Here is a 26,484-nt window from a genome sequence, read left to right as displayed (position 1 = left end):
ATACATAAAGCATATTATAAACTTGAAGTTGTGCACAGACAACTAAATCCCTACCAGATTAGCCTTCCCTGGAATGTGCTACCAATAGGGAGAGGGCACTCTGCCAATAAGGGCTAATCAGATCAAATTGCATGCAGACAAGTCACTCCCTACCTGACTGGCCCTCTCTGGGGTATGCCACCAATAGGGAGAGAGCACTCTACCAATGAGGGCCAATCAGTTAAAATTGTGTGCAGACAACCCACTCCCTAACTGATTGGCCCTCCCTGGGGTATGCCACCAATAGGGATAGAGCACACTCCCAATGGAGGTCAATTATGGGGCTCATCTGTCTTCTTCTTCCTTTTCCTGCTGCTTGCTGGGTGGAAGAAATGATGGCCCTGCTGCTGGCAAGGTGCCCCATCAATTCCCACAATCCATCTCCCCCATGAAAGGGAGGGAAGCCAGTTGCTTCCTTTGCCTCCTGTGCTGGTCTCAGGTTTCAGCTCTCTGCTGGGGAGAAAGCACATACAAGTTGCCAGGAAGGCAGAAATTATCAGTATTTCAAAAGCAGAATGCCAAGGAACAGACAGAATGCAATCAATGTCTTTACTCAGTCCAGGGAGTCAAGGGTTGTTTCAGGCAGTCCAAGGGAATCAGAAGGAACAGGTCTAAAACCCAGACCTCCTAGCTGCAAGCTAATATAGGCTGTCAGCAACTTCTCAGTCCTTGCTTTGTGATGACTTGCAGTCTTCTGCAGTTAGCAACTGCCTTGCCAACATGGTGTAATACCTTTTAGACTGGATCTCTCTTCCAACATATAGCTAGCATTGCTTAATTGGCTCAGATCAGCCAGGTGGACTGACAAGGAAGGGAGCTGCAGCTGGAGGCTGAGCAGAGGAATCAGGAGCTCCTGCAACAATTTTGGAATCTAAGCTCTGGTTTGTCTGCAGCTCCATTCCCTTCCTCTGGTCAGGCTGCCTGTTGAACATATGGCTGCGCTATGCTCTCAAACCAAGCTGAGGTGAAGCTGGGAGTCCCTGCCAAGGCTTGTCCTCTGAAGAGTCCTCAGTATCAGGATCTGGGTTCACAACATCTCCCCACGGCCCTAAAGCTGGCCATTGCAGCACTCTTTGCTTTCCTCTATCCTCCCTCTCCTCAAATAGGCCGGCCCTTCCCCACCCAGCCTGGCCCTTAGGAGATGTGGGGGAATGGGAAGGAGGCAGCTACTTTACAGCCTTACCTGTCAAGCCTGTCCTTTGGGAAATGTGGGGGTGGGAAGGAGGCAGCCCCCACACAACCTTCCTTGCCTGCCCTTTGGGAGATGGGGGAGTGGGAAGGAGGCAGCCCATCCCCCATGGCCTTCCCCAAAGCGCCTGGCATTTGGGAGATGTGGAGGTAGGTGGGAAAGGGGCAGCCCACCCCTGTGGCCTTCCCAACCCATATTGGCCTTTAAGATATGTGGTAGAGGGGTTGGAAAGGAGGCAGCCCCACCATGACCTTTCCTTCCAAGCCTGCCCTTTAGGAGATGAGGATGGGTGGGAAAGAGGCAGCTCATCCCCTATAGTCTTTCCTAGACAGCTTAGCCTTTGGGAGATTCCCAAGCAGCTGTTTTCTCCAGAACTGATGCTTTCCTTCATTCCCTCCTCCCTCCCCTCCCCCTCTTTCTCTCTCTCTCTTTCATCCTGTCTTTCTCTCTTTCATCTTCCTGAAGGCTTCCGGGCACCCAGCTGGCTGCATATGGTGGAGGAGTCAAGAATTAAACCCAGCTCTTGAAATTAGAGTCTGCTATTCTTTAACCACTTCACCACACTGTGGGGAGCAGTGGGGAGGAGGGTGAGAACCCAGAAAGGTTACAATGCAGGTATATGTGCTAGCACCCATTGTATTCCTGGGTGCATCGGGCTTTGCCTCTACTAAAAACATAAAATGCTAACAAAATTTTAATTGTCAGGGTCTTCTACCATCAGCATGTTTGTCATCCCAACTGTCTACCAGGGTTAATTTCCATCACTCTGCCTCCCACAGTATGTGGGGAGGGAGGGGGTAGAGACAAATAAAGTACTATGATTCTCCTTATACAGAGACTTCTTTTCCTTCTCACTACAGAACAGAGCAAGGAACAGAAAGAACAAAGAACACTTCTCAGTTCTGAGGTCAAGAGTGGTTTCAGAGCTAGGACAAACAAACAATGGCTGGGCTTTGTTTTAAGCTCCATCAGGGCCCTGATCTCCTCCGGGAGCTCATTCCACTAGGTGGAGGCCACAACAGAGAATGTTCTGGCCCTGGTCGAGGCCAGGTGGACTTCTTTCGAGCCAGGGATTATTAGCCGGTTGGTGGCGGTGGAATGTAGGGCTCTTTTAGGGGCATAAGCAGGGAGGCGGTCCCTCAGGTACACTGGGCTCGGACTGCATATGGCCTTCACTGGAGCACTTATGTAGTTGAATGGATAAAATACAGGATGTGAGAAGCATGGTTTAACTAGCCAAGCTGCTGCTACCAAACCACTTTCCATTAGGCCAAGACCTTTGCACTCATGGCAAAGGTGCTTCAGCACATACCATAAAGGGTTACTAATTTTCCTTTCGGTACAGTTCCTTTGTTGTCATAGGACACTGTTGCCAACTATCACAAATGGTTTTAATACATACTGTAAGGGGTGAAAAACCCACTGCATAATTGGACCCTTGGAGCCTAGCCTGTAAATAATATTATATAATTTAATACCCTGTAATATATCGTTCCAAGCTAGATAAGTGTTTTTGAGCAGTTAACATGCCCTGCTGTACAATGAAATAAAAGATTAAACATAATGACATTTGTCATCTTGAAGCAATATTTCACTGTACTTTATCAGCAATGTTATCAGTACAGTATCCAGTTAACCTGGCTATAGAAAATAGCCAATATTTCTTTCTTTCATCCTTCAAAATATAACCTTTAGGTTTAAATCTTCAATACAAATATCTGCTTAAAGTAGATTTTCTTGTGAGGAAGACTATGTACTTACCTTTGTAAAATACCATTTTCCTGTGGTATGACGCCATTTATAGCTGCCTGCAAACAAAGCACAGTGTTAAGTCTGTAAAGCAAAGTTTTCCATAAAGTATGCATCTACAAATTTTGAAAACAGTTTGAAAATAGAACTGAAATTTTCCCTAAATGATGACATCTGCCAATTGTTTGATATAACTAATCACATTTCTACTATTAAAATATTTACTACAAACCTAGTAAAACCATATTTCAGATGGGTATGACTCAACCAGCATCACAGAAGCAAACATTTGGCCCATGTAAAAGTACAGAAACTGTGATATCAATTTCAGCATAGCTAGAATTCTACTTTGCTTTCTCCCAGCAAGATTACTATTTGGAACTTCACCAATGCGCATGACACTTCGGAAGTTCATATATAAAGAAATCCTTGTTGAGATTTACACTACAGATAGACGAATACCATGGGGAAGTAGACAAGAGAAGCAAAATTGTCGAATAAATTACAGAACTGATTCCTCTAAATTTGAAGGAAATGTAATCCACAAACAGACGAATGGGCAGTAGAAGATGGAAGAACTAAAGCTACTCAACCTCTTTCTCATAAACTGACCACTTACCAGATCGTCTATCAAGGTAGACAATGTTCTGATTCTTGGAAGAAGGATGCAATGCAACAGTTACAAAACAGTAAATAGGTCTCATCAAGATGAATCCTTTTTCCGCCCTAAAGATCAGATATATATTCGGATCTTACAATCTACAAAGCATTTTTTCATCTCACAGACTATTTCTTTCTGCAAGGTACAAGAGTCATTATAGAGCCAGTTTGGTGTAGTGGTTAGGAGTACAGACTTCTAATCTGGCATGCTGGATCGATTCTGCACTCCCCCACATGCAGCCAGCTGGGTGACCTTGGGCTCGCCATGGCACTGATAAAACTGTTCTGACCGAGCAGTGATATCAGCGCTCTCTCAGCCTCACCACCTCACAGGGTGTCTTTTGTGGGGAAAGGAAAGGGAAGGCAACTGTAAGCCGCTTTGAGCCTCCTTCGGGTAGAGAAAAGCGGCATATAAGAACCAACTCTTCTTCTTCTTCTACACATGGGGTACATACTTTCTAGAAGGACTAAACTCCTTCTCAGAAGGACTGTTGCTGTTCATAGGAAGATTATGCTCCAACTTCAATGCTGGTTTTGTTCAAGAAGCTGTTCCAACCATGAAGATGTCTAAAAAGATGGGGAAGTTCCAAAAACTGCCGCACCAAACCAATATCCTACCTCCACATTGTTGCATTGTTGTTTTTTCATTCATTTTGAAACTACAGGAAGTTACTATACAGATGTTTCCTGGTATAAATAATTTAAGTAAGAAAGACAGCCAAGTTACTCTGGTCAAACTAGATAGTCAAAACCCATAGTCAATTATCTGATTTAAACCCAGAAGTATCTCAGTCAAAGTCCCTAATGCACTTTTCTATCTCTACAGAAAGCTCTGACAATTTATGTTAAAATGTATATAAACAAAATAAGTCTGCCAGAAAAAGGCTTAATAATTTGGTGCTCGTCCATAGACACTGAAAACTATGGAGATGCTGTCCTATTGTTTAGACATACCACAAGCTTTTATATATAACAGAATTTTTTCTCCAGCAAAAGAATACTGAGAGAAATGGAAAAAACAATGGGGTTGGACTAGATGACCCAGGAGATCCCTTCCAACTCTATTATTCTATGATTCTATTATTCTGTTCTAGCCCTACTATGATGTGCAGGGGTTCTTATGCAATGTGGCAATGTGCATTTGTATAGAACTGTCATCACGTAGATTCTACCTTATCATGACCCTATGAATTAATGACCCTCAAAACATCCTATTGTTAACAGCTTTGCTCAGATCAAGATGGGGTTTCCTTGATGGAGCCAGCTGATCTGATGTTGGCTCTTCTTCATTCACTGCTGCCTTCAAGTTTTCCTAGAAGACCAGCAAAAAATAGGAAAGGGAGACCGGGAGTTAAAAAGTCCAACGAACCCTCCTCTTTTCATGCATCCTATAAAGTTAGGGCAGGAAACTGATATCCCCAGGTCTGAGCTTAATTCTTAACTGCCATCAAATACAGTTTGTTTTTAAAAGATGTTTATTCAAAGCAAGTCCATGGAACTGCATTAAAACAATCACATCCTTACTGCAAAAGCTAGGGCACTCCAACAGTAGCAGCTTAGATTAATAATGCTAAAGTTTATGGAGTTCAGCTGTAAAAACAGAAGACTTATTTCCATGCTGAGTAACTGAAGGTATGTAGCTTGCTTCCCAACAGGAATACAAATTCTTTTCAATGGCTCCATTGGGCAATCAACTCTCAGCAAGTTGTCTCACTTTCGGCAATTGTTACCAGCAATAGAGTTAAATTCAAAACATGAACTAATGGCTGAGAATTTGAGATCATTCCTGTTCAAAAGAACATCAAAAAAGTCAGTTGGTACTGGTACTTTTCCTGCAATAAGCTTATTATAGGACCTATACAGATCTCATCAGTCAATCCACACTGATGGTTTGTTTTGTTTTTTAATTAAGCTTTACAAATGCAAGCAAAGCACAGGCTGCCTATGCCACAACATGTTTTTCTACACACGTCTCAAGATCTCACTCCAAAATTTGCTACTAGACTGCACAAGCAAATCCATTCAGTGTATTTTCCTATGTCCTTTCCTATGCCCATCACCACAAAATTAAAAAATGGGACTTGATTCTAAGTCGTTTAAAGAACTCTACATTGAGAACATGGGATAAACACAGGTCTTGTACATAAAAAAGCCTTTCAGCCAGAGGCTAACAATCACAAACAATGTCACAGTGCTTGAAGTACAACACTGCACACTCTATCCTAATAATTTATTTGCCAGCCTGAACAAGAAATGTGTGGAAACCTCCACATCTGTATGACTGGAAAGCAAATTATATTTGGTGTAATTAATTTGGGGAAATAACAATAGAGTACCATAAACTCACAGGTAGGAAAAATCAAAAAGAATTTTACCAAAACACTCCTTGAATATGCAATAGTCACAAGCAATCAGGCCCCACCCACCCCCTCCCAGCTACCTAATAGCTTTTCTTAGGATCAGTCAAAATAACACAAAACGGTCTACAAACTTTCAAGTTTTGCCAGAACTCTTCCATTGTGCTGGATATTTAAAAACAAAATAACAACATTAAAGGGTGAGCATTTTGGAACTGAACTTATCTTGTAGTCATCATCTGATTGCAAAAATGCTACATTCCACTGCCATTCAATTCCCTTTCGCCAACAACCAAGAATCTTCTGAATAAATTTATATTTGTCCTGTAATTTTTCAGAGCACTAAATAAAGTCTAATTTTTAAAACAGTTTGTAAGCTATTTTATTTCAGACTATGTGAGACTATAAAAAGCCACATAGCTGAGGCTCAAGCCTTTATAACAAAAATATGAACTTGTGATGAGAAATGCTAAATGGGGAGGGGGAGGACTTAGTTACAGACTGCCAAGCACTTCTGTCCTTTCAGGTGCTGTCTTTTGTGTTGATCAGGAATACAAAGAACTCTCTATTACAAGAAATAGAGTAGCTTCTTCATAACAGAAGTTGACATTTATTAGCCTCTCGTTCACTTGATGACTCCACATTTCTTGCTGGCAGCTGTGCAAGGATAATAGAAGTAGAATGAGTTCATTACTGCAGTAATGAAATTTCAACTAGTATTTAGATAAGGTTGCACATGTTGCTTACATTACTTTCATAATGCTGACACCAGTTCTAACCAAAGCCTTACACTCTATATTAGATGGCACATAACTAAACAGGAAGGCAGTCAGGCTATAAGCAGGCTGATCTGCATTATACTTCTCTAGATATACTTTGGAGAAAAATTTGGAGATAAAGAAAAAAAAAAGAAAAAAGAAAAAAAGAAAAGGAGCCTCGAAATTCAAAGCCAGATTAAACAAGCATATCTAGCAACTGGCCAAGCCCCCCACCTAAATACACAGCTGTTATTTATTTGATAGAATCCCTTTTAGTCTGATTAAGTCAAGCAATACTTCCAGATGTTGACTGAAAAAAACAGCTACACAATATACTACAAGCTAATTCAATATCATTCAGTTAACACTAGCAAATTTAGGGGAAAGAAAAGTCACAGATTATTGCCAGTTCTCTGGGAGGATCCAGAAGCATAAGAATAGCCTACTTCTGACATAGCACTGGTGCCTTTAATATTTGCGTTACAAGCATGGTGTTATGCAGGACATTTAAATCAAGATCCTCAAAATCTATTCAACGCCTCGTCAGATTCACTAGAAACAAGCTTGAATGTTTGCAGATACCAGTCAAATAACCTGCTTCTAGTTTAAGATGCCCTGCCGGTCCCCAACCTCAGAAAGGTTGGGGACCACTGTTCTAGAGTATTTGACTAAGACTGGACAGACCTGGATTCAAATCCCCCTTCACCATGAAGCTCACCAGTGACCTTGGCTCAGTGACTTCCTCTCAACCTAACTGGCCTTATAGGATTGTCAAGAGGATAAAATAGAGAACAGGAGAAGGAAGCATGCCACTTAGAGCTTTCTGAAGGAAGTGCAAGGCATACATTTAACAGCTAATGTAAAATATGAGTGATCAAGTTAAGTTTCAGTATGAAACTCTCAGGAATGTTATTAAGTGCCACAGACACCTACCCATTAGTCCCCTAAGAATACCAAAGGGGGGAGGGGAATTAAAGGCTTCCCTTTTCCCCCATGGATTTTCAGTCCCTTCAATTTGTTCATTCAAATTTTTTTAGGCAGGGGCTTTTAATAGTACTTTCTTTATGTGCTGGATTTATATAACCTCCATAAGGGGCTCGTCTGCATCTCAGAAGAGTCCTCTCCACTTTTCCAGTTTAAAAAGAAATGAATATTATTATTAGGTTATCCATAAAATTATTAAAATTACGAAACCAAAGTACTGTAAAAACAGCGCACAGAGCAGTTTTTGTCTGCTGCTCCTTAAAACCAACGTACAAGAAGAGCTGCAAGCCAACACATTTTACAGGTGTGCAAAACCACTGGCTTTGCTGCAAATACACAGTTGCTTTGAACCACTGCCAACAGAAGGGATCAAGAAGTTAAATATAGCACTAAGGCAGACATTTCAGCAAACAGCAAGGTTCACATTTTCAAAAATGCACTTTAAAAATTAAAATCATAACCACTTGCAGAGTTTCTATAGTGAAAAGGCATTATCGTTGTAAATGAGAAGGTGAACACTTTACATTACAAACTGCTTTCCTATTGCAGATAAGTACAGTGAAGACAAGTATGGCAGATTATACGAAATATGATCCTCATATGACCAACACACTGGTAAAGTCCCCATAGGTATATTTTGCATGATCTGCAGCTTTATGAAAAATTTTGAGAAGTTCTTTTTTCTGAGTACCTAGTCTCTATGGTACAAAAAATATTCAAATAGCAGCAGCAACAATTTACCAAATTTCAACAGTAGATGACCAATTTTAAAAGTTGTCACACCTACTGAATTTTGAGCAGCTAAGAACATAAGAGAAGCCATGTTGGAACAGACCAATGGTCCATCTGGTCCAACACTCTGTATCACACAGACCAATTATGCATGGTGATGGCTGCACCAGGCCACCATTGGTTTCTAGCAGCAGGGCAGCATGCCCCACTGTTTCCCGTGTACTAACGGGGTACAATTCTCCCGGCATACACACTCTGCCCGGCACACACACAACTCCTGGTCAGAAATGTTCTGCTGTGCCGTACCTCATCATGGTGGCAGAGGGCGGCAGGGGGGCAGTGGGTTCCTCCCTATAGGGGGGAAACAATGCCCCATTCAGCTCTGTAGTGTCGCGAAGCACCATGGAGTCAAAAGGGGCATTTTGTGTCCCTGCTGGGATACTGTAGTGGGGGGGGGGCGGGAAGCAGGGCCTTCCAGGCCCTGCTCTTCCCTGTATGCACAGGCCTGGCCCACATTAAGTGCCAAAAGCAACCGCATTAGAAAAGGGAATGCTGAAAAATCAGCATTTCCTTACCACAGAGCCTAAATTGGGCTGGGGCCAGGCTGACAACAACGTCATGCGTCAGCGGGAATGTTACCCAGTGCCATGCAAGTGCCACCCCAGCTTATCCCTCCTGTGGATAATCGATCACAGTAGCCAAAAGGACCACTAGTGGGGCCAAAAGCCCTTCCCCTATTGCCCTCCCCAAGCACCAAGAATACAGAGCAACACTGCCCCAGACACAGAGTTCCATCTATAGCTTGTGGCTACTAGCCAGTTATGGACCTCTGCACTATAGGTTTACCTAAATCGGGGTAGTCAAACTGCGGCCCTCCAGATTTCCATGGACTACAATTCCCATGAGCCCCTGCCAGCAAACACTGGCAGGGGCTCATGGGAATTGTAGTCCATGGACATTTGGAGGGCCGTAGTTTGACTACCCCTGACCTAAATCCTTTCTTGAAATACTTCCTTTTATCTATTTTAAGCCTACTGCTCATTGAATGCTTATAAGTTCCTGTATTGTGAAAAAGGGAGAAAATTACTTCTCTACATACTTTAGTATATGCATAATTTTGTACACTTCTGTCATGTCACCCCTCAATCATCATTTCTCAGTGCTAAAAACACTAACCTCTTTAACCTTCCATCGTAGAGAAAGTGTTCCATTTCCTTAATCACTTCAGTTGTCCTTTTATCCACTTTTTCCAAGCAATAACATCTTTTTTGAAGTACAGTGATCAGAACTGAACACAGTATTCCAAATGAGGTCATATCATAGATTTATGCATGGGTCTTATTTCATTTCTTTTTTATTTATTAGATTTTTGTCCCATCCATACTGATAACCTGGCCTTGGGCATTGTACAACATGGCAAATTAACACAATTCACAATTGAAATGCATTTAAACGATAAACTACTTCAAGTTAAAAAATCTAGAACCGGCTATCTAAAAACTGGAATCTTCTGTCATATCTCAATCAAACTGGCAAAGGTCTAGATATCTAGATATCAATGATAGGTGATAACATGTGGATATCTTATTTGTTTTCAGTCCACTTCAATGTATATTTATAGTTAGGACTTTTTGACCTGATGTGCATTACTTTGCATTGGAGCTCATTGACATCCACTCCCCCAGCTTAGTGTCATCTGCAGACTTAGCCACTTCACTGCTTACTCCCAACCTCCAATGATTAAGGAACAAGTTTAAAAGCACCAGACCTAGTACTGATTCCTGTGGTACCCCTTTGCTTACCACCTTCCATTATGAAAACAGCCTATTTATACTCTGTTTCCTTTTAATTAAGCAGTTTTGAATCTGCAAGAGGACTTGTCCTTTTATCCCATGACTGCAGACTGAGCTATTGATGAGGAACTTTTTTTAAAGCTTTCTAGAAAACTGGGTACTGGGTCACCCTTGCCCACATGTTTGTACACTCGCAGGGGTAGTCAAACTGCAGCCCCCCAGATGTCCATGGACTACAATTCCCATGAGCCCTTGCCAGTGCTGGCAGGGGCTCATGGAAATTGTAGTCCATGGACATCTGGAGGGCCGCAGTTGGACTACCCCTGGGTGAGTGAGACAAAAATCCATAACTATTCTTCCTTAATAGTTTTTTGTTCATCAATGTGCATATTAATTCTAGTTACAGAATCCATATTGATTCTTCCTTAATAGTTTTTGTTCATCAATGTGCATATTAATTCTAGTTTTAATAACAGATTCCAACAATTTATCCAGTATTGACATTAGAGTGACCAGCCTGTACTTTCCTTGATCTCCTCTGGAACCTTTTTAAAAGATGGGTGTTAATTAACTAACATCCTGTTCTCAGGAATGGAGGCAGATTTTATTCACAGAGTGCTATTTTTGTCAGGCTATCCACAAGTTCACATTTGTTGCAGAATTCTTGGATATATGCCATCTTTACCTAGTGATTTGTCAGTCATAGGACCTCTTCTCTCGTCACCTCAATCTAATTCAGGTCTTTCAACATCTCTTCTTCAACAGACTGAACCTCTGAAACACTAGGGTTTTTTCCCTGCTACCTAGCCACAAACAGTTCCTGAACCTTTTCCTGGATGTGTATTCTACCATCCGACTTCTTAGTTATTGGGGCCAGCTTGTTCTAGTATAGTCATGACAATATGGAGTGTTTCTTTATGGATCATTCAACAGTGATATGCCCTCATTCTTATACACAGGAAACAAGTCATACCTTTGCGTTCTGTCTCCAGCTGAGAGACTGGTCTGGATCCTTGTGTATAGGATCCAGGAAGGGATTCAAATTTCTGAAATTTGAAGCTTCAGTGCCTAACAGTACAATCCTCAAAAAACTTTCCTTGCAATAAGATCCATCAAGTAGACTTCAATAGGATGCTTAGTGGACCTACTTAGGACTGTCCCAGCTAGATTTATTCCAATATAGGTAGCTTTAAAGTGCATGATAAATAAAATTTTGAATAAGCAACAAAAATTACACCACTTACATCTAATTAGAAAACAATGGAAGAGATGTTACCTTTTATATTCCAAATTGGTAATACTACTTCTTTTCCGTACATGCATTTTTTCTATTTTCCTATTAAAAATTAAATACTTACCACTAAATCCCAGTTATTTTGTTCAAGTAAGGTGATTGCTTCATCAATATTTTCTATACCAGTACATGCCTAAAAATGAAGAGGACAAGGGCTCAATTAATTATGTATATATAATTAAATTAAACAGGATATAGTCATACTTGGTGATATTACAGCCCATTTTTATCTAGAGGAGGAAGGAGGAGGAGGAGGAGGAGGAGGAGAACTGGAAACTTAATTTCTGCCCAACTTACAAAACCAAAAATGTTAGGCAGTTAATAATAGGCAGGAAAGTATGAGCAGACAACATACTCTCCTTGTTAATCAAAAGAATTATAAAATTAACTAAGTTTAACTAAGTTAACCTAGTATGACAGGTGGATACTGAGCATATATATGGTGCTTCTGAAATGCAAAGCATCAGAAAAAAACTCAGGTTGAAAAAAGTTTCTTGATTATCAATGACACCTTGATGGCTTCAGCAGCAAATGTAAAATTAACACTATGCTATGACCCACACAAGTAGAATGTGATTTTTTGTGAAATTCTGCCCTAGTGCTAACTGTCCTAGCTAGATAAGAAAAATCTTTATAAAACAAGAAAAATACAGGCTATAACTCAAGAGTGGGTACCTTTGGAATTTTAACATAGATTGGCAGCCACTATCATCAAATGGCTGCCCCAAGAGGAAGAGCCAGCTGCAATACCTGGAGGAATTAACTCCCAGATGAGATCAAGGCCCTGACGGAGCTGAAGCAGTTCCACAGGGCCTGCAAAGGGAGCTCTTCCACCAGGCATTTAGTTGAGGCCAAGCACAATCGATCAACAATATCAGCAGGGCCCCTGCCCCCCTCTCCCTCTTCCCCCCCCAGAAATCCACCAAGACTCCTGGACCTGTTGTATTATTGTTTGATTGTTTAATGTTATACAGTTACTTGTTATTATTAGTTAATAATATCAATGTTATAATTAATTATATGTAATCTTTCCTGTATAATTTCTTCAGTTCCATGTAAACCGCCCTGAGCCTTCAGGGAGGGCGGTATATAAATGCAATAAATAAATAAGTAAGTAAGTAAGTAAGTAAATAAATAAATAAATAAATAAATAAATAAGGCCAATGCAAGACATGAAAAACACATGCTCACACACAGAAATCCCAGGTATTGGGGAAATCAGGAGTAATAAAAAAAAAAAAAACACTGGAAAAGAAGAGCATGAGAGAAAATAACCAACACTGTGGTGGTAGCTCCCATCAGAACAATACTTTTTAATTTATTCAATTTATACTCCACCCCTCCTGGCAATGCTGGCTCGGATTGGCTTTCAACATATTATTATTAATATACTATATAAATAAAGTAATACATAAAACATAAAATCAGCAGTTAAAACACAATACAACAATCCTACCCATTGTGTGGCAAAACCAGAGGGCCTTAGTTTCCAGTTTCCAATAGAGCAGTGGTTCTCAACCAAGGGGTCGCACCCCCATTTGGGTTCGTCTGGCCTCTTTGGGGTCCCCAGGTTGATTGCCACTGGCATGCTGGCGGCGGCCGGGGGCGGCAGCTGCAAGCAGCGATGACTGGCAGGAGCAACTGCAGGCGGCTGCAAGTGGTAGCAGGGCAGCAGCAGTAGGCAGTGGCGGTGGGCACCGGCGGTGGAGCAGCAGAAGCGGGGTGGCAGTGGGGCAGCAACCGGCGGTGGCGGGGCAGCAACTGGCGACGGGGTGGCGGCAGACGGCCAGCGGCAGCAGAGCCATTTCAATGGCTGCCTCCACACTGCCTGACTGTTGCATGCCTGGCACACATGCCCGCACGCTGCCCTGCACGTGTGCACACACCGCCGCTGACCCCACCACCGTAGTTGGTGTCGCGGCGCTGGAGCAGTTGAAAACGCTGGTATAGAGGGAGCCCAAGATGTTAATCAAATTGTCCATATGTTTATTGGCCCCAACCAAATGCCTGGCAGAAGAACTCCATCTTACAGGCCCTGTGGAACTGGCTCAGTTCCGTCAGGGCCCTCAGCTCCTCTGGGAGCACATTCCACCAGGTCGGGGCCAGGACCAAAAATGTCCTGGCCCTGGTTGAGGTTAGACATACTTCTTTTGGGCCAGGGATCACAAATTTATTTTCACTGATCTTAATGTCCATTGGGTGGCATAGTTATTTTAATCTGCACCACCAACTGGATCGCCATTGGTCAATTAGAAGCCCTCCTAAGCAGAAGCCCAACCTGACCCTAGTCATTTCTATAAATACTTAGGGGTACCAGAAAAGTTATCAGCGCATTGGGGATTCCTGCTATGGTTCTAACCTTCAGCATTTGTTGTAACAATATCATATCCACTTTCCCATTTGTTTTCCTTTTAGAGAACCCATTAAACCAGATAAAACTACAGGGGCACACAGTCAAAAGACAGCAACTGCAAAAGTGTTCTAGAGGAAGAAGGAACCAATGGAACATGCACAGTTCTCCCCATGGTCTAAATGCTGGAGATAAATGTTTATTGCCTATGTTAAAAAAAAGCAATTGCACCAAACAGTTCATATGTAGGCGTAGGTTATTTATTTCCCCTGTCTCACCCAAACCTCTCCTGTCAAAGAAGGTGTTTTCAAACAGTCATGATATGGAATACTGGATGGCCATTTGACCAAGAGGCTGATTCTGTGAAGATTCAAGGGGGTGGCAGGTTACAGTGAATGAGCGATAGAGTTGTGAGCGTCCTGCATAGTGCAGGGGGTTGGAATAGATGACCCAGGAGTTCCCTTCCAACTCTATGATTCTATGTTTTTTGATTTATACTTCAGGGTCATTAGACCTCTTTGGGTGACTTTGCTACTGATGAAAATACATTTGAAAATGGTTGTTATCTGGACAGTGCTTTGATGAAGACTACAATAAATTCAAAAAAAGAATAAAACCAGAAAAGAATAATCACTTAGCACTGACTGTCCATCTCTATTTGTGTATTATTCTGCCTAGCAGTTGGCAACCCAGCCCTTAGTTATTAACTCTGATAATGACAGAATCCAAGCCTCCTCCAGGTAGGGCCCAGGGATCTCCCGGAATAACAGCTGAACTGTAAACTTCAAAGATCAGTTCCAATTGAGAAAATGTGGGGTTTGGAGGGCAGATTCTTTGGTATTATATCCCATTGAGATCGCTCCCCTCCCCAAACCTGGTCCTCATCAGACTCTACCACTAAATCTCCAGGAATTTGCCAACCTGGACTTTGAAATCCTGCATTCTGCTGGATGAATGCTAATTCAATATAAGAAAGGTTGCATTTTGTTCCAACATTTTTAAAGTTTCACAGGAAGAAAAATATAGCAAAAGTTAACAACGTTACAAAACACCTCATGTAGACATAGCCGATTAATTGCAACAAATACAGTAGAACCTAACACCAGAAAAATAATACAGAAACTGCTAGGAGGACCTCTATATAATATAGCTAGTGATATAATCAAGCCGAAAAGACTGTTTCCTGCAGAGACCATCTGCTTTCAGAAGTAGATCTGAGAAGACCCTCAGATGAAGACCCTCAGATGAAGAAATCTGCTGCTAGGCAAGTTCACCCAGAACAAAGAAGTAGTCCATATATCCTGATCCCAAAGAGCTGAGAACATTAAATGTCATGATTAGCACTTTGAATGGTACCCAGAAACATAATGAGAAGTCCTGAAGATTTTTAATTACTGGTACAATAAGCAGAATCAGTTTAGCCAGAATCAGTTTAATTTTTCAAAAACTTCCCTAAACCATCTCTACATATCACACACTGCAGTCAGTAGTCAAATGTGGATAGATTAGAACAGGGATGCTCAACTGGTGTGCCGTGGTACTTTGATGTGCCATCAGTGCACTCGAGATGTGCCACAGAGTGTTGGAATTTTTGTTTAATTATTTTTTTAAGTTAATGCCCCTACATGGGCTCTCCCACGCTCTCCCAAAGTGGCCAATGAAAAACCTTTTTCAGCCAAGGCTCCTACCACAACATCAACCTGCGTCATTGGTGGCAGCTGGAGCTGAGCAAGGTGAGTACTTCCTCAGGGCTGGGGGGGGGGGGTTAACTTGAAGTGCCAGAGGGGAATTCTGCAAGCTCCAGACCTTGGGTAGCAGGGAGAGGGGCCTTCTGTGACTCCCAAAAATCCCATCTCTACAGTGGAAGCTATTTATTAATGGGCTTCACTTGGAATGGTGATCCTAGGTGTCCTATTCTGTTGTGCCCTCATCTGCAACAGAAAACTTGCTAATGAAGAAATAGTTCCATCTGAGTGACCTCATTTCTGGGTGAGATGAAAAGGAGGAATGACCAGCTAGCATAACTTCCAGTATGCCTCAAAGCCTCACAAAAAGGTGGGTGTGCCTCCATGGTCAAAAGGTTGAGAAAGGTTGCACTAGAGCATTGATAAATGCTTGATTTGCTGCTTTCCAGGAAAGGGCACAGCCCTATTTGTAGACATCTTACAGGTGGCTAGTTTGCCATTGTGTGAACAGAATACAGAATTAGATGGATCTTAGGTCTGATCCAGCATGGCTCTTTTTACGTTCTTATGACACAGCAGGTCTACTAACTGTGCTGGGAAAGATATTACTAAACTTTACCCATGTACCTTAAGCAGTGTAGGGTTAATTAGTAACCCCAGGCTACTAATGTATTCTTTGATAGAAAAGAACAACTTCTTCCAGAACAGGTTGAATATCACCTCCACAGTTAGCTGAGCCCTCCACCGATAGCATGAGAGTCTTCTCTGATTCCACTTCAGTATACTAGACCCCATTTGGAAGAAGAGGAAAAGGAGAACCAAGAGGACTGCTCATTTATTTATCTTCTAGTAATAAATATACACCAGTTTGGATAAGCAAGTGACAGTTTGGATTAAGCAGTGCCACCTGAAATGAAACTCCTCCAAGACAGAGGTAGGAAAAACTTGATAAGAAAGGGCCAGGAGAGGAAGTGCAGCTGATGGTTGCACTATCCACTAGGAATCTGGGTGTGATTTCTATTGCCTCCCTATCTATGGAGGCTCAGGTCACTAGAGTAGCACAGCTGGTGTTCTACCATCTTTGCTCAACAAAGGTACTCACACCCAACTGGGCCCCACACCATCTGGCTAAAGTGATCTATACCAGTGGTCCCCAACCTTTTTATCACCGGGGACCACTGGTATAGTGGTCAACGCTTGACAATTTTACTGAGGCCCGGTGGGGGGAGGGGTAGTTTACTCCTCTACTCTCAACCACTGCCCTAACGCTCTCTGATTGCTATGGTAATGTTTAAACATCCCTTCAAAGATACAGACACGCCACAACAATGAACATAAGGAACATTTTATTTTCATGGAAATTTTAACTCATGACAATGACAAATCAATGGGAAGCCTGAGCCCGGGGGGGGGGGGGGAGAAGGCGTCCTTCGCGGCCCACCTCCAATTAGTGGTCTGCAGCCCACAGGTTGGGGATCGCTAATCTATACAACAGTTACCTTCAGGTTAGATTACACACTCTACACAGGCCTGCCCTTATCCCTGACCTGGAAATTGCAACTAGTCCAGAATGCAGCAGCACAGGTCCTCACTAGAATATCTTGGAGGGTCCATACCCAACCTGTTCTCAAGCAACTGCACTGGCTTACAGTTCAGTTCCGGATGAGATTCAAAATATTGTTTTTGACCTTTAATGCCATTCACCATCTCAGCCTGACATGTCAAGAGGGACTGCCTAACTATATTCTCCGAAAAGTGCTTTGCTCTGCAAATATGAACAGGCTGGTGATCTCTGGCCCAAGAGATGAACATTTGGCCTCAACCAGGGCCAGAGCTGTCTTGGTCCTGGCCTCTAGAATGAGCTCCCAAAAGATCTGCAGGCCCTGCAGGAGCTTTCAAAGTTCCAAAGGGCCTGCAAAATTAATTAAATAAATAAATATAACCACCAAATTTTGCATTGTTTGCTCCATGCCTGGAGGACGGTGCTCCTCCAAGTGTAAACAGCACATTTTGTGTGTACTGGGAGAGGCCCATGTATAAATCAGTAGCCTCTGCCACTTTGTACACAATGTGGGTTCCTCCGCATCACTGCTGTTGCGGTCCTCAGGCCCAGCCAGGTTCACGGCCTCTGTTGCTGGGCCCCACTATGGCTACGTCCTCCAATCAATGCTGATACCAACTCCAAGGCCCAACAAGGTTCAAAAACTCCATTGCTGGGCCCACTGTGGCTTTCTTCTGCCTCCTTCAACACTGCTGCTGCTGGCCCTGGGCTCAGTGAGGATCCCAGCTTCTGTGATAAACCCACTGTGGCTCCCCACCCATTTCTGCTACTATTGCTGAAGAGGAGGTATTTACATCACTTTTGTTTTTAAAAGAGATTTTCCTGAAAACGTAGAGCTTTGTAGACAAAATGGTTTAGACTAAGTGTGGCTCATATCTGTCAATGTAGGTATCTTCAGATTTGGAAAATAGTATACAGATAACAAAAACATAATATAAAAATTCCCAAATTCAAAATATGAGCCAAGCGTTGGACTAGGACCTACGAGACCCAGGCCCACACCACTATAAAGCTCACTAAGAGCCTGGGCCAGTTAGACTCTCTCAGACTAACCTATCTCACAGGACTGTAAATATAAAATGAGGAGAACTGTGAATGCTGTCCAGAAGTCTTTGGACGAAGGGCGAGATAAAAATGTATCATAGGAAACTTCATCATGAGTTAGTTTGGTGTAGTGGTTAAGAGCAGCAGACTCAAATCTGGAGACCCACTCCTCCACAAGAAGCCACCCTGGATTACTCACAGTTCTCTCAGAGCCTCACCTACCTCACAGGGTGTCTGCTGTGAGGAGAGGAAGGGATAGCAATTGTAAGCCACTTTGAGACTCCTTTCTGTAGTAAAAAAGCAGGGTACAAAAAGCCAGCTCTTCTTTATAACTGATTTAAAAAAAACCTTTTCAGAAGAACTAACACATACCACCCCACAAGGATGCTACCATAGGCAGACTTACATGCAGACCATATGTGTCACACTATTATCTTTTAAAAGGGCAAAAAAAAACCCCATGTGCAAGGACACTAAAGAAGTACATTGTACTCAGAATTTACTGCAAATAGATGAGACCAAAATAAAGGTAGGGGATGCTTCTGTTTTCTCAAGGTTGAGTGTAGGAGCAGTGCAAGAACATTGGAATGCAGCACATAAGAGGCTAGACACCTTCAGGCCCTGTCTAAAAAGTCTGGGCCCTGTACCAGTGCCTGCACTGTTATTCTATGGTTGTGGAAAAGTAGTGGAGGAGCTGCACAGGAGACATATTTTGGATCATGTCTGCTTATTGCCACAGGACTGGGCATCACTGAAGTGGAGCTAAGTGTGAAGGGGATTAATTTTTAGAACAGAAAGTTATTGGGAGGTCAATCTGGAAAATAATCTGTAAAGAAAAAAATATTTTCAGCACATATGGGACTGAGGAGAGGCAATTGTGCTTAGTTGTTGCATAAAAAGCTTATTACTGAGATGGACCAAGATTTATCAAATGCAATATTCGGTGTTCAACAGAAGGCAGCCTGATGCTTGTGGAAATGCCTAAGCAGATCATCAAAGTGCAGGCATGTTCTTTATTTGTCCCTAGCATCCAGCATTGCATATGGAAGTTCCATCATGACTAATCACTATTGATAGACCTGTCCTCCTTGATTTTGTCTACTTTTTAAAAGTCATCTTTCTAAGCTACCTCTCATTTATCTGCGCAAACATGAAAGTTATGCAGAAGAGCAAGTAACAGACAGTTAAGCATACTATGGCATTTCCACAAAATAGAATCATATATTCAAAAGAGGCCTCAAAACCACCTAGTCCAACCTAAACTATGCAGGATAATGGGTATCCATGAAAAATAAATGTCCAGTCTCCACTTAAACACCTCCAAGAAGGGAGAGCCCACAATACCCCTGGACAACCGATTCCATTGCCCTTATTGTTTAAAAGTTTTTCCTAATATCCCACTGATATCTCCCCATTCATAATTTAAACCCATTATTACAAAGCCCGTCCTTCACTACCAACTGAACTAGAGCCCTACACTTCTCTAAATGACAGCCCTTCAAATTCTTATAATGAGTAATCACATGCGTCCCCAACCTCCAAGTCAATAGGTTTTGTATTAGAAGATGCCCTGTAGATTCCACCTATAGCTTATACTTAATTTATGGTCAAGGGCAAGTCAATTGTATTAATCTATTCCAGCATTCCAAGAGCATCCACAAAAATACTCCGGAAAGCTTGTGAGCAGGAAATGATGACAACAACATTTCCATATCTGCTGAGAGCCTTCCTGGTAGGATGGCTTTCCACTAACTCTAGCAGTTAGTAAAAGTTGAGTCCTGCTGGATCAGACCAATGGCCCATCTAGTTCAGCATCCTTTCCCTAATTAGCTGCTCTGCAAAACTAACAAAAGGGTATAGGTGTCAAGGATTTCTTTTGATGCTGCCTCCTAGCAGTGCTATTAAGAGGTTTGCTGCTTCTAAATATGAAGTTTCCCTTTGGTCACCAAGGTTAGAAGGTACTGATGGATCTATCCCTCATAAATCTAATCCCCTTATAAAGCCCTCTATAATTTACAATTCTTCAATTTAAGACCTGCCTATTCTCAAATAAATATGCCCAATTACTGCAGTAATTATCTGAAGGTCTATAGCATGTGCCACCATCATCTGAAAGGTGTTGGGTAGGCCCAAAAGACAGGGTTTTTGTAGCGGCAGCTCAGTAACGAAGCAATGACCCCACAAATACTCAATTGAACCTAAAGTGCTCATTTCCAGTAACATACTAAAGACATATTTGGTTACCATATGCTGTACTGATTATGGCTTTTTCATTTTTAGTGTTTTCTGCTATTTTTAAATTGTTTATATTGATTTTTAACTGTCTGTAAGCGACCTTCAGTGGAGAGAAATTATTCATTTATACATACACACACACACAGTTCCAAATAGGGAAATAGAGATGAAAGAAAATGTGACGTGTGAGTTGGGGATGCAAAATTCCAACCTGACAGGTAGCAAGAGGAATTATTACAAGATACTTGCATATTGTAATGTTAATCCAAAACACAGTAGCATAAAGTCATCTTGTGCTACCACAGTTCCAAACTGGATGTAGCCTGCAATGAAGTGAGCAGAAACAAATGGAGATTTGAGAAATTAAAATATATCAAATATTGGCTAATATACCAAATTTACATTCTATTATTTTCAAAAGAAAAACAATGCTTGGGAATGGTACACATGTATGTTGTATGTATGTATGTTGTACTATGTAATCCATTTATGAAGTATCCCTAATTTTTCCATAAAGTAGTTACAAATAATTTTAAACATAATAATTGCAACTGCTGCAAAAGGCAACATAAATGATACAGGGATTAAAGTGCCTTCTTTGCAAGAAAATGCTTTTAAAAGGAGGCTTTTTTGTTGTAAAGAAAGATAATTAAGTGGAGAATTTTATAAAGGCAAACAAGGCATAGAAGACATGGAAGAAGAATGTTTTATCTTTCTCCCATACTACCACAGTTTGGGGCACCCAATTAAATTGATGAGCAGCAGACAACATACTTCCTCACCCAACACATAATGAATGTATTTCATTCCCATAGGATATAGTGATGGCCACTGGCATAAGTGGTTTTCAAAGAAGCCTTCACATTTTTATACATCCATCAACAGCTATTCATGAAGGTGAAATGGAATCTTCATGTTCAAAGGGAGTGTGCTGGGATACAAGAGTATGACAGGATAGATGCCTTTATGTTCTGCTTGAGAGCTTCCCAAAGAATTTATGTTGTTCACTGAAGGAAGCAGAATGTTGAACTTGATAAAAATCCAAATAAATAAATAAACTTTTTTCAGATACAGCAGCACTCATCATGTGGTTATATCAGTATGCCTTATACACAGTCTGTATGTTTTTATGGAACTGTTTAAATAGGAAAAAATGAATTTGTTCTTATAGCATAATCCCATGCAGATTTACAGAGAAATTAGACCCTCTACATTAAATTAGACTTAATGTCAAGTACAGATGCATAGGATTACATCCTTACTACTTAAACATATATTCTTCCCTCATTTGCAAATAGTAAAAACTTCAAGTTAAGAATATTTTAGAAAGCAAAACATTGTTGAAGTTTAGCGCTCATACGTAGATTTAAACATCATTATCATGCAGAATGTGAGGGACATTACTTAATCCTAGAAAGCAGATTTAAACATTCCCATGATTAAAATAATTGTACTGATCATTTGTAATGATCATTACTATAATTTTTCAACATTTCCATTTTTCCATATGAAGAAGGGTTGGTTTTAATACCATGCTTTTCACTATCTTGAGGAGTCTCAAAGCAGCTTATAATCACATTCTCTTTCCCCACAACAGACACCTTCTGAAATCAGTGCGGCTAAAAGAGCTCTGAAAGAACTGCTCTGTGAGAACAATGAATAGGACTGTGACTAGCCCATATTCACCCAGCTGGCTGCATGTGGAAGATGAGTGGGGAACCAAACCCGGCTCGCCAGATTAGAGGTGACCACTCCTAACCACTAAACCAGGGGTAGTCAGGGGTAGCCAGCATTCGCTGGCAGGGGCTCCTGGGAATTGTAGTCCATGTACATCTGGAGGGCCGCAGTTTGACTACCCCTGCACTAAACCAAGCTGGCATCCAATTGCATGAAAAGCAATTTCATCCTACATGTTCTAAATATTCCATATATATTAAAGGAATGTTTATGTTTGTTTGATATTGTTATTAAGAAGAAAAAATCAAGCTCATTTAGAATGCTGAGTGGGGGCCAACAAAATAATCTGTGTTGGTCAAACACAGGCAAAAGGCAATTTCCACAAACAACATGAAATAGAGACAGTGACAATGTGTTTCGCTTTGTGCGCATGTTTTGCAAAGGACTGCTGTACAAGCCATATCATTTTAACTCAGCACATTCCTTGTTTGTCCCTCTTGCTTAATGAAACATCTCAGGATTAATACTAGAAGGTGTAAACCCAAAATAAATGCAAGCACATTAATGCTGGTACAAACACAGCAATTTAAACATAAATCAAAGCACCCAGAGTCAGATTACATTCTGCTGTGGCCAGGAATGCACTGAGACCTGGGTTCAGCTCTCACCAGTCATTGATTCATTAAGGCTGCAGTGCTAGGTCATGTATATGTACTTCGAAATCAATGGCACTTATTTGTAAGTAAATGCCGGTCTTCACTGGCAGTCTTCAAGCAAAGGTTGGATACACACTTTTCTTGGATGCTTTAGGATGCTCTGGGCTGATCCTGCATTGAGCAGGGGGTTGGACTAGATGGCCTGTGTGGCCCCTTCCAACTCTATGATTCTGTGATTCTGTTATTTAGGACTGCAAAATAGAGGACCTTGAACACTTAGCTTTAGTTCATTACCCTCAAAAATGGAAATGATCTACCCAAATGAGTTCTAAGGATTAGCAAGATACAACACATATTACGAACAATTTAAATGTATTATAAACCTTCAAGTTATCATAAACTCCCATAAACATTACTTAAACCCTGATCCAAAACACCATATGTATGACTTAGTGGGACTCCAGTTTAAATCTTGGAGATAGATATTTCTGCACATTTAGGTGTCTGTTATATTCCTTTATCCGGTGTTTCAAAACATTTTACATAAAATGTTCTGGATAAATGAAGTATCAAATGCATTCCTATGAATAAGCCACCTCAAAAGTAGCAAGTCAAATGAGGTTTTAGATCCAACCAGACCAGAAGGTGTCTAATCAAGTAGAGTAGATACTGAAGATTTTCCAACACAATTATCAAATTTTTGATCCTATGAAGAGATTTTATCAGGCTTCTATGCTGAAACTGAACATACATGCTGTACTTTACTGCTCCACATGAATAAATTTTCTGTCAGTATATGAAGGCATTTTCTTCTAATCTAAACGGTATAAAAATATAAAAATCCTGATTTTAATCAGTTCCAATGAGACATCCAATCCAAAAGTATGCAGATTTGTTCAGAAGTGAGTTGAACAGGATCTGCACATTAGTAACCATGATTTAGGTTGTAGCCTTACATATTTCTATGTGACGAACTTCATCCATCTTTCAGAGATAAAGTGATCACAACATTACTGTTAAATTTATTTGGGACAAATGCCTATCTTAGATTTGGTGAAATGAAAATACCTTTTATGTTTTCAGTACTAGGATGCAACAAGTTGTCCAATGTAGTTTTTAAATGAAATAATTGTTTTGTAAAATCATATGCAGTCATAAATAGCAAAACAAACTTTAGCACACCTAATACCACAACTCAGTCCTAGAGAGTAAATTCTAGCTTGATATTCATAAATCCATTTGAATATAAGAGTTTAACACATGAACTGAAATATTCAGGAAAATGTTAGAATTGTGCTTATCATTTGTGCCTGAAAAATAATCAACACCCTTACATAGGCACAATATTGAAAGACACTGAATTTATTATATCTTCCCTGTTACACAGACAGAAATTATTTTATACAACAATTAAAATACAATATACAATGCTGCTAGGAGTCATCCTAGCAGGAAAAAAAATAAGATATAGGGCTTAACCTCATACTTATTTTTGGAACTCTGTGTTTAAAAATACATGCAATGATATATTCAGGGTTTGGATAGTCAGAACAAGCTCTAATGTTGGCAAATAGCTTCAAGCAGAAAGTTTATGAAAACATCACCTGACTTAAACTGAAATTCTGGAGAGACATTACTAGAACACCACAAAGCAATCCATTCTACAGATGAACTCCAACTCATACAGAAGTATTCAATATCATTCTGTTTGGGGCACCAAAACTAAAATATTTAAAATCAGTTTCAATGCAAAAGGTATTGTGAAGACTTTACACCATATCCCTCTGCCCCCCCCCCCTTTAATTTCTCTTCTTATATCATAATAATTTGAAACAAGTATTGACTCTTGGAATGTTGGCAGGTATCTTACAATGACAACACCTCCTTTCCAGCCTACTACAATAACATTAATTATTTAAAAGCTTACATAGAGGTGAAAGATACAAGTCTATGAGAACAACAACCATATATCTTTGTCTGAAATATTTTTCTTTGTGAAGCTCTAAGATAATTAAAAAACTCACTTATTAGTGAAGTAGCTTTTTATTATTTGTGCCAGTTGAAAAACTGAATGCAATTGAAAGGGTATTAATATTATTTTTAATTCCACTATCGTTTCAGAACAGTTTTCACAAATCCAATACTTAAATCTTCCCTCAAAAACACAACAGCCAAAGGGGAAAGGGAAGCAGAAAGCATATTATGGGTCTAATATGGCAGTGGTGGAGATGGGAGGGATTTAAAATTTACCTGAAAGTCAGCCAGTATCATTTCTCTATCCATGTTGGACGCCATTGCAGCCGGTAGCGTCCCCTCCTCCTGCCTGAACTGTGCACCTGGAGGTTGCTGCTGGCGAGAACTGAGCTCAAGGGAGTTGGGGGGAGGAAGGAAAAAAGAGGCTAAGATCTCATCTAAAGGTTCAAACTCAGCCAATTCCACAGAGCTGCTTCCCAGAGACACCCCTTCTACCAGAAATTGCTGTCCCAGTAGCTAGGAAAATGGACTGGGTTCTGAAGGGTACAAGGGAGCAGCTAGCCCTGCGTTAAAAAAAGGAAAGGAGGCTTTAGGACTGCTTCCTCCCTGCTTTGCAAGCGGCTGTCGCACATTTTGCCTGTCATTAAGGTCGCAAAGAGACGCTTTCCGGCCGCCACGTGACCAGTTCTTCTGTCAAATGCGTGAGAGGAGGAGGGCGAAGCTATTACTGGTCGTGCAAGATTATTGTTGTTGCGTGGAACTGGGTGCAAAGCGAACTGATTCACTGACGCATTTTCTCTGCAGCACGCAAAGTGGTTTGAAATGGGGTAGAGCCAAAAAAGAAAAAAAGAGATTACATATGGATGGAGGGGATTTGTTTCTTGCCACGAAAGGGACTACGGAGGAGCTTGTGGAGGTGGTGTCGTCCACAAAGAACTGAGGCTGGACGAGGAACCGCAGGCATGGAGAGAAGGGATTGCCGTGGGGTTTTATACAGCTCTCATAATGCTTTCTTGGTCAGTACTTCACGGCGTGAAGTTATCTCTGTGTTATACGGTCTTCCTCAGCAGGGGAGCTCCCAGTCCTGTACATGTTGATCGGAAGTAAGTAACGGTTGCAATCCTGTTCTTCAGTACTTCTGAATAAACAGGCGTTAATTCGACTAGTCATTCAGTCGGGGTTACCAAGTGAGTGTATGTGGGATTGCAGCCTTTTGGAAACGGAGGCAGTGTTCCTTTCACGAATCATTTTATTATTACTGTGTAAAGCTATGCTTCTTGTGGTGCAGATTCAGAGAATCTCTTGTTAACCACAAAGTGTCAGGGTACCACATATTTTCTAGTAGAATTCCAGTAATTAGTTAATTGTGGGCAGAATTTCAATAGGTGATCTCTTCCCCACCACCACCAGCATAGAAAGTTAATTCTATGAAGTGTAACCCCTGAATTTTTGCACCTGTGCTACTGCTAAAAGAATAGGAGACGCTACAAGAAAGTGGGATGTATTAATGCAGTGATTGTGCAATCTCCTGATGGTGAAAAGCCACACAAAAACCACTCTTATGAATGAATTCAATATGACTGGAAGTTATCTCACCAAGATGATACATCCAGCCACACTAATCCTTAGTGATGTTTGTAGCATAGATCTATATTCTCCATCCATAACTTATGCATATTAATATTAAACTTAAGCATATTTAATATTACTGAACTTGTGTTAGCTCATGATCTAAACCCCCAATGAG

The 26,484-nt window shown here is 41.1% G+C and overlaps 1 protein-coding gene across 1 annotated transcript in view; it reads right to left on the bottom strand.

Annotated features, from left to right (window-relative positions):
• FAF1 (Fas associated factor 1) overlaps positions 1-25,383 on the bottom strand; it is a 236,228-nt gene extending 210,845 nt beyond the window's left edge. The window contains exons 1-3 of the mRNA XM_077333794.1: positions 25,014-25,383; positions 11,620-11,688; positions 2,990-3,036 (exon numbers count right to left, since the gene is read on the bottom strand). Coding sequence (XP_077189909.1) covers positions 2,990-3,036; positions 11,620-11,688; positions 25,014-25,058 — 161 coding nt within the window. The 5' untranslated portion in view covers positions 25,059-25,383. The remainder of the gene's footprint in view (positions 1-2,989; positions 3,037-11,619; positions 11,689-25,013) is intronic.
• Between the last annotated feature and the right edge of the window lie 1,101 nt (positions 25,384-26,484).

Source organism: Paroedura picta, chromosome 4, assembly GCF_049243985.1.
Source record: "Paroedura picta isolate Pp20150507F chromosome 4, Ppicta_v3.0, whole genome shotgun sequence".
Taxonomy (NCBI): domain Eukaryota; kingdom Metazoa; phylum Chordata; class Lepidosauria; order Squamata; family Gekkonidae; genus Paroedura; species Paroedura picta.
Note: the sequence above shows the minus strand (reverse complement) of the source record. Positions and strands in the feature narration are given on the sequence as shown.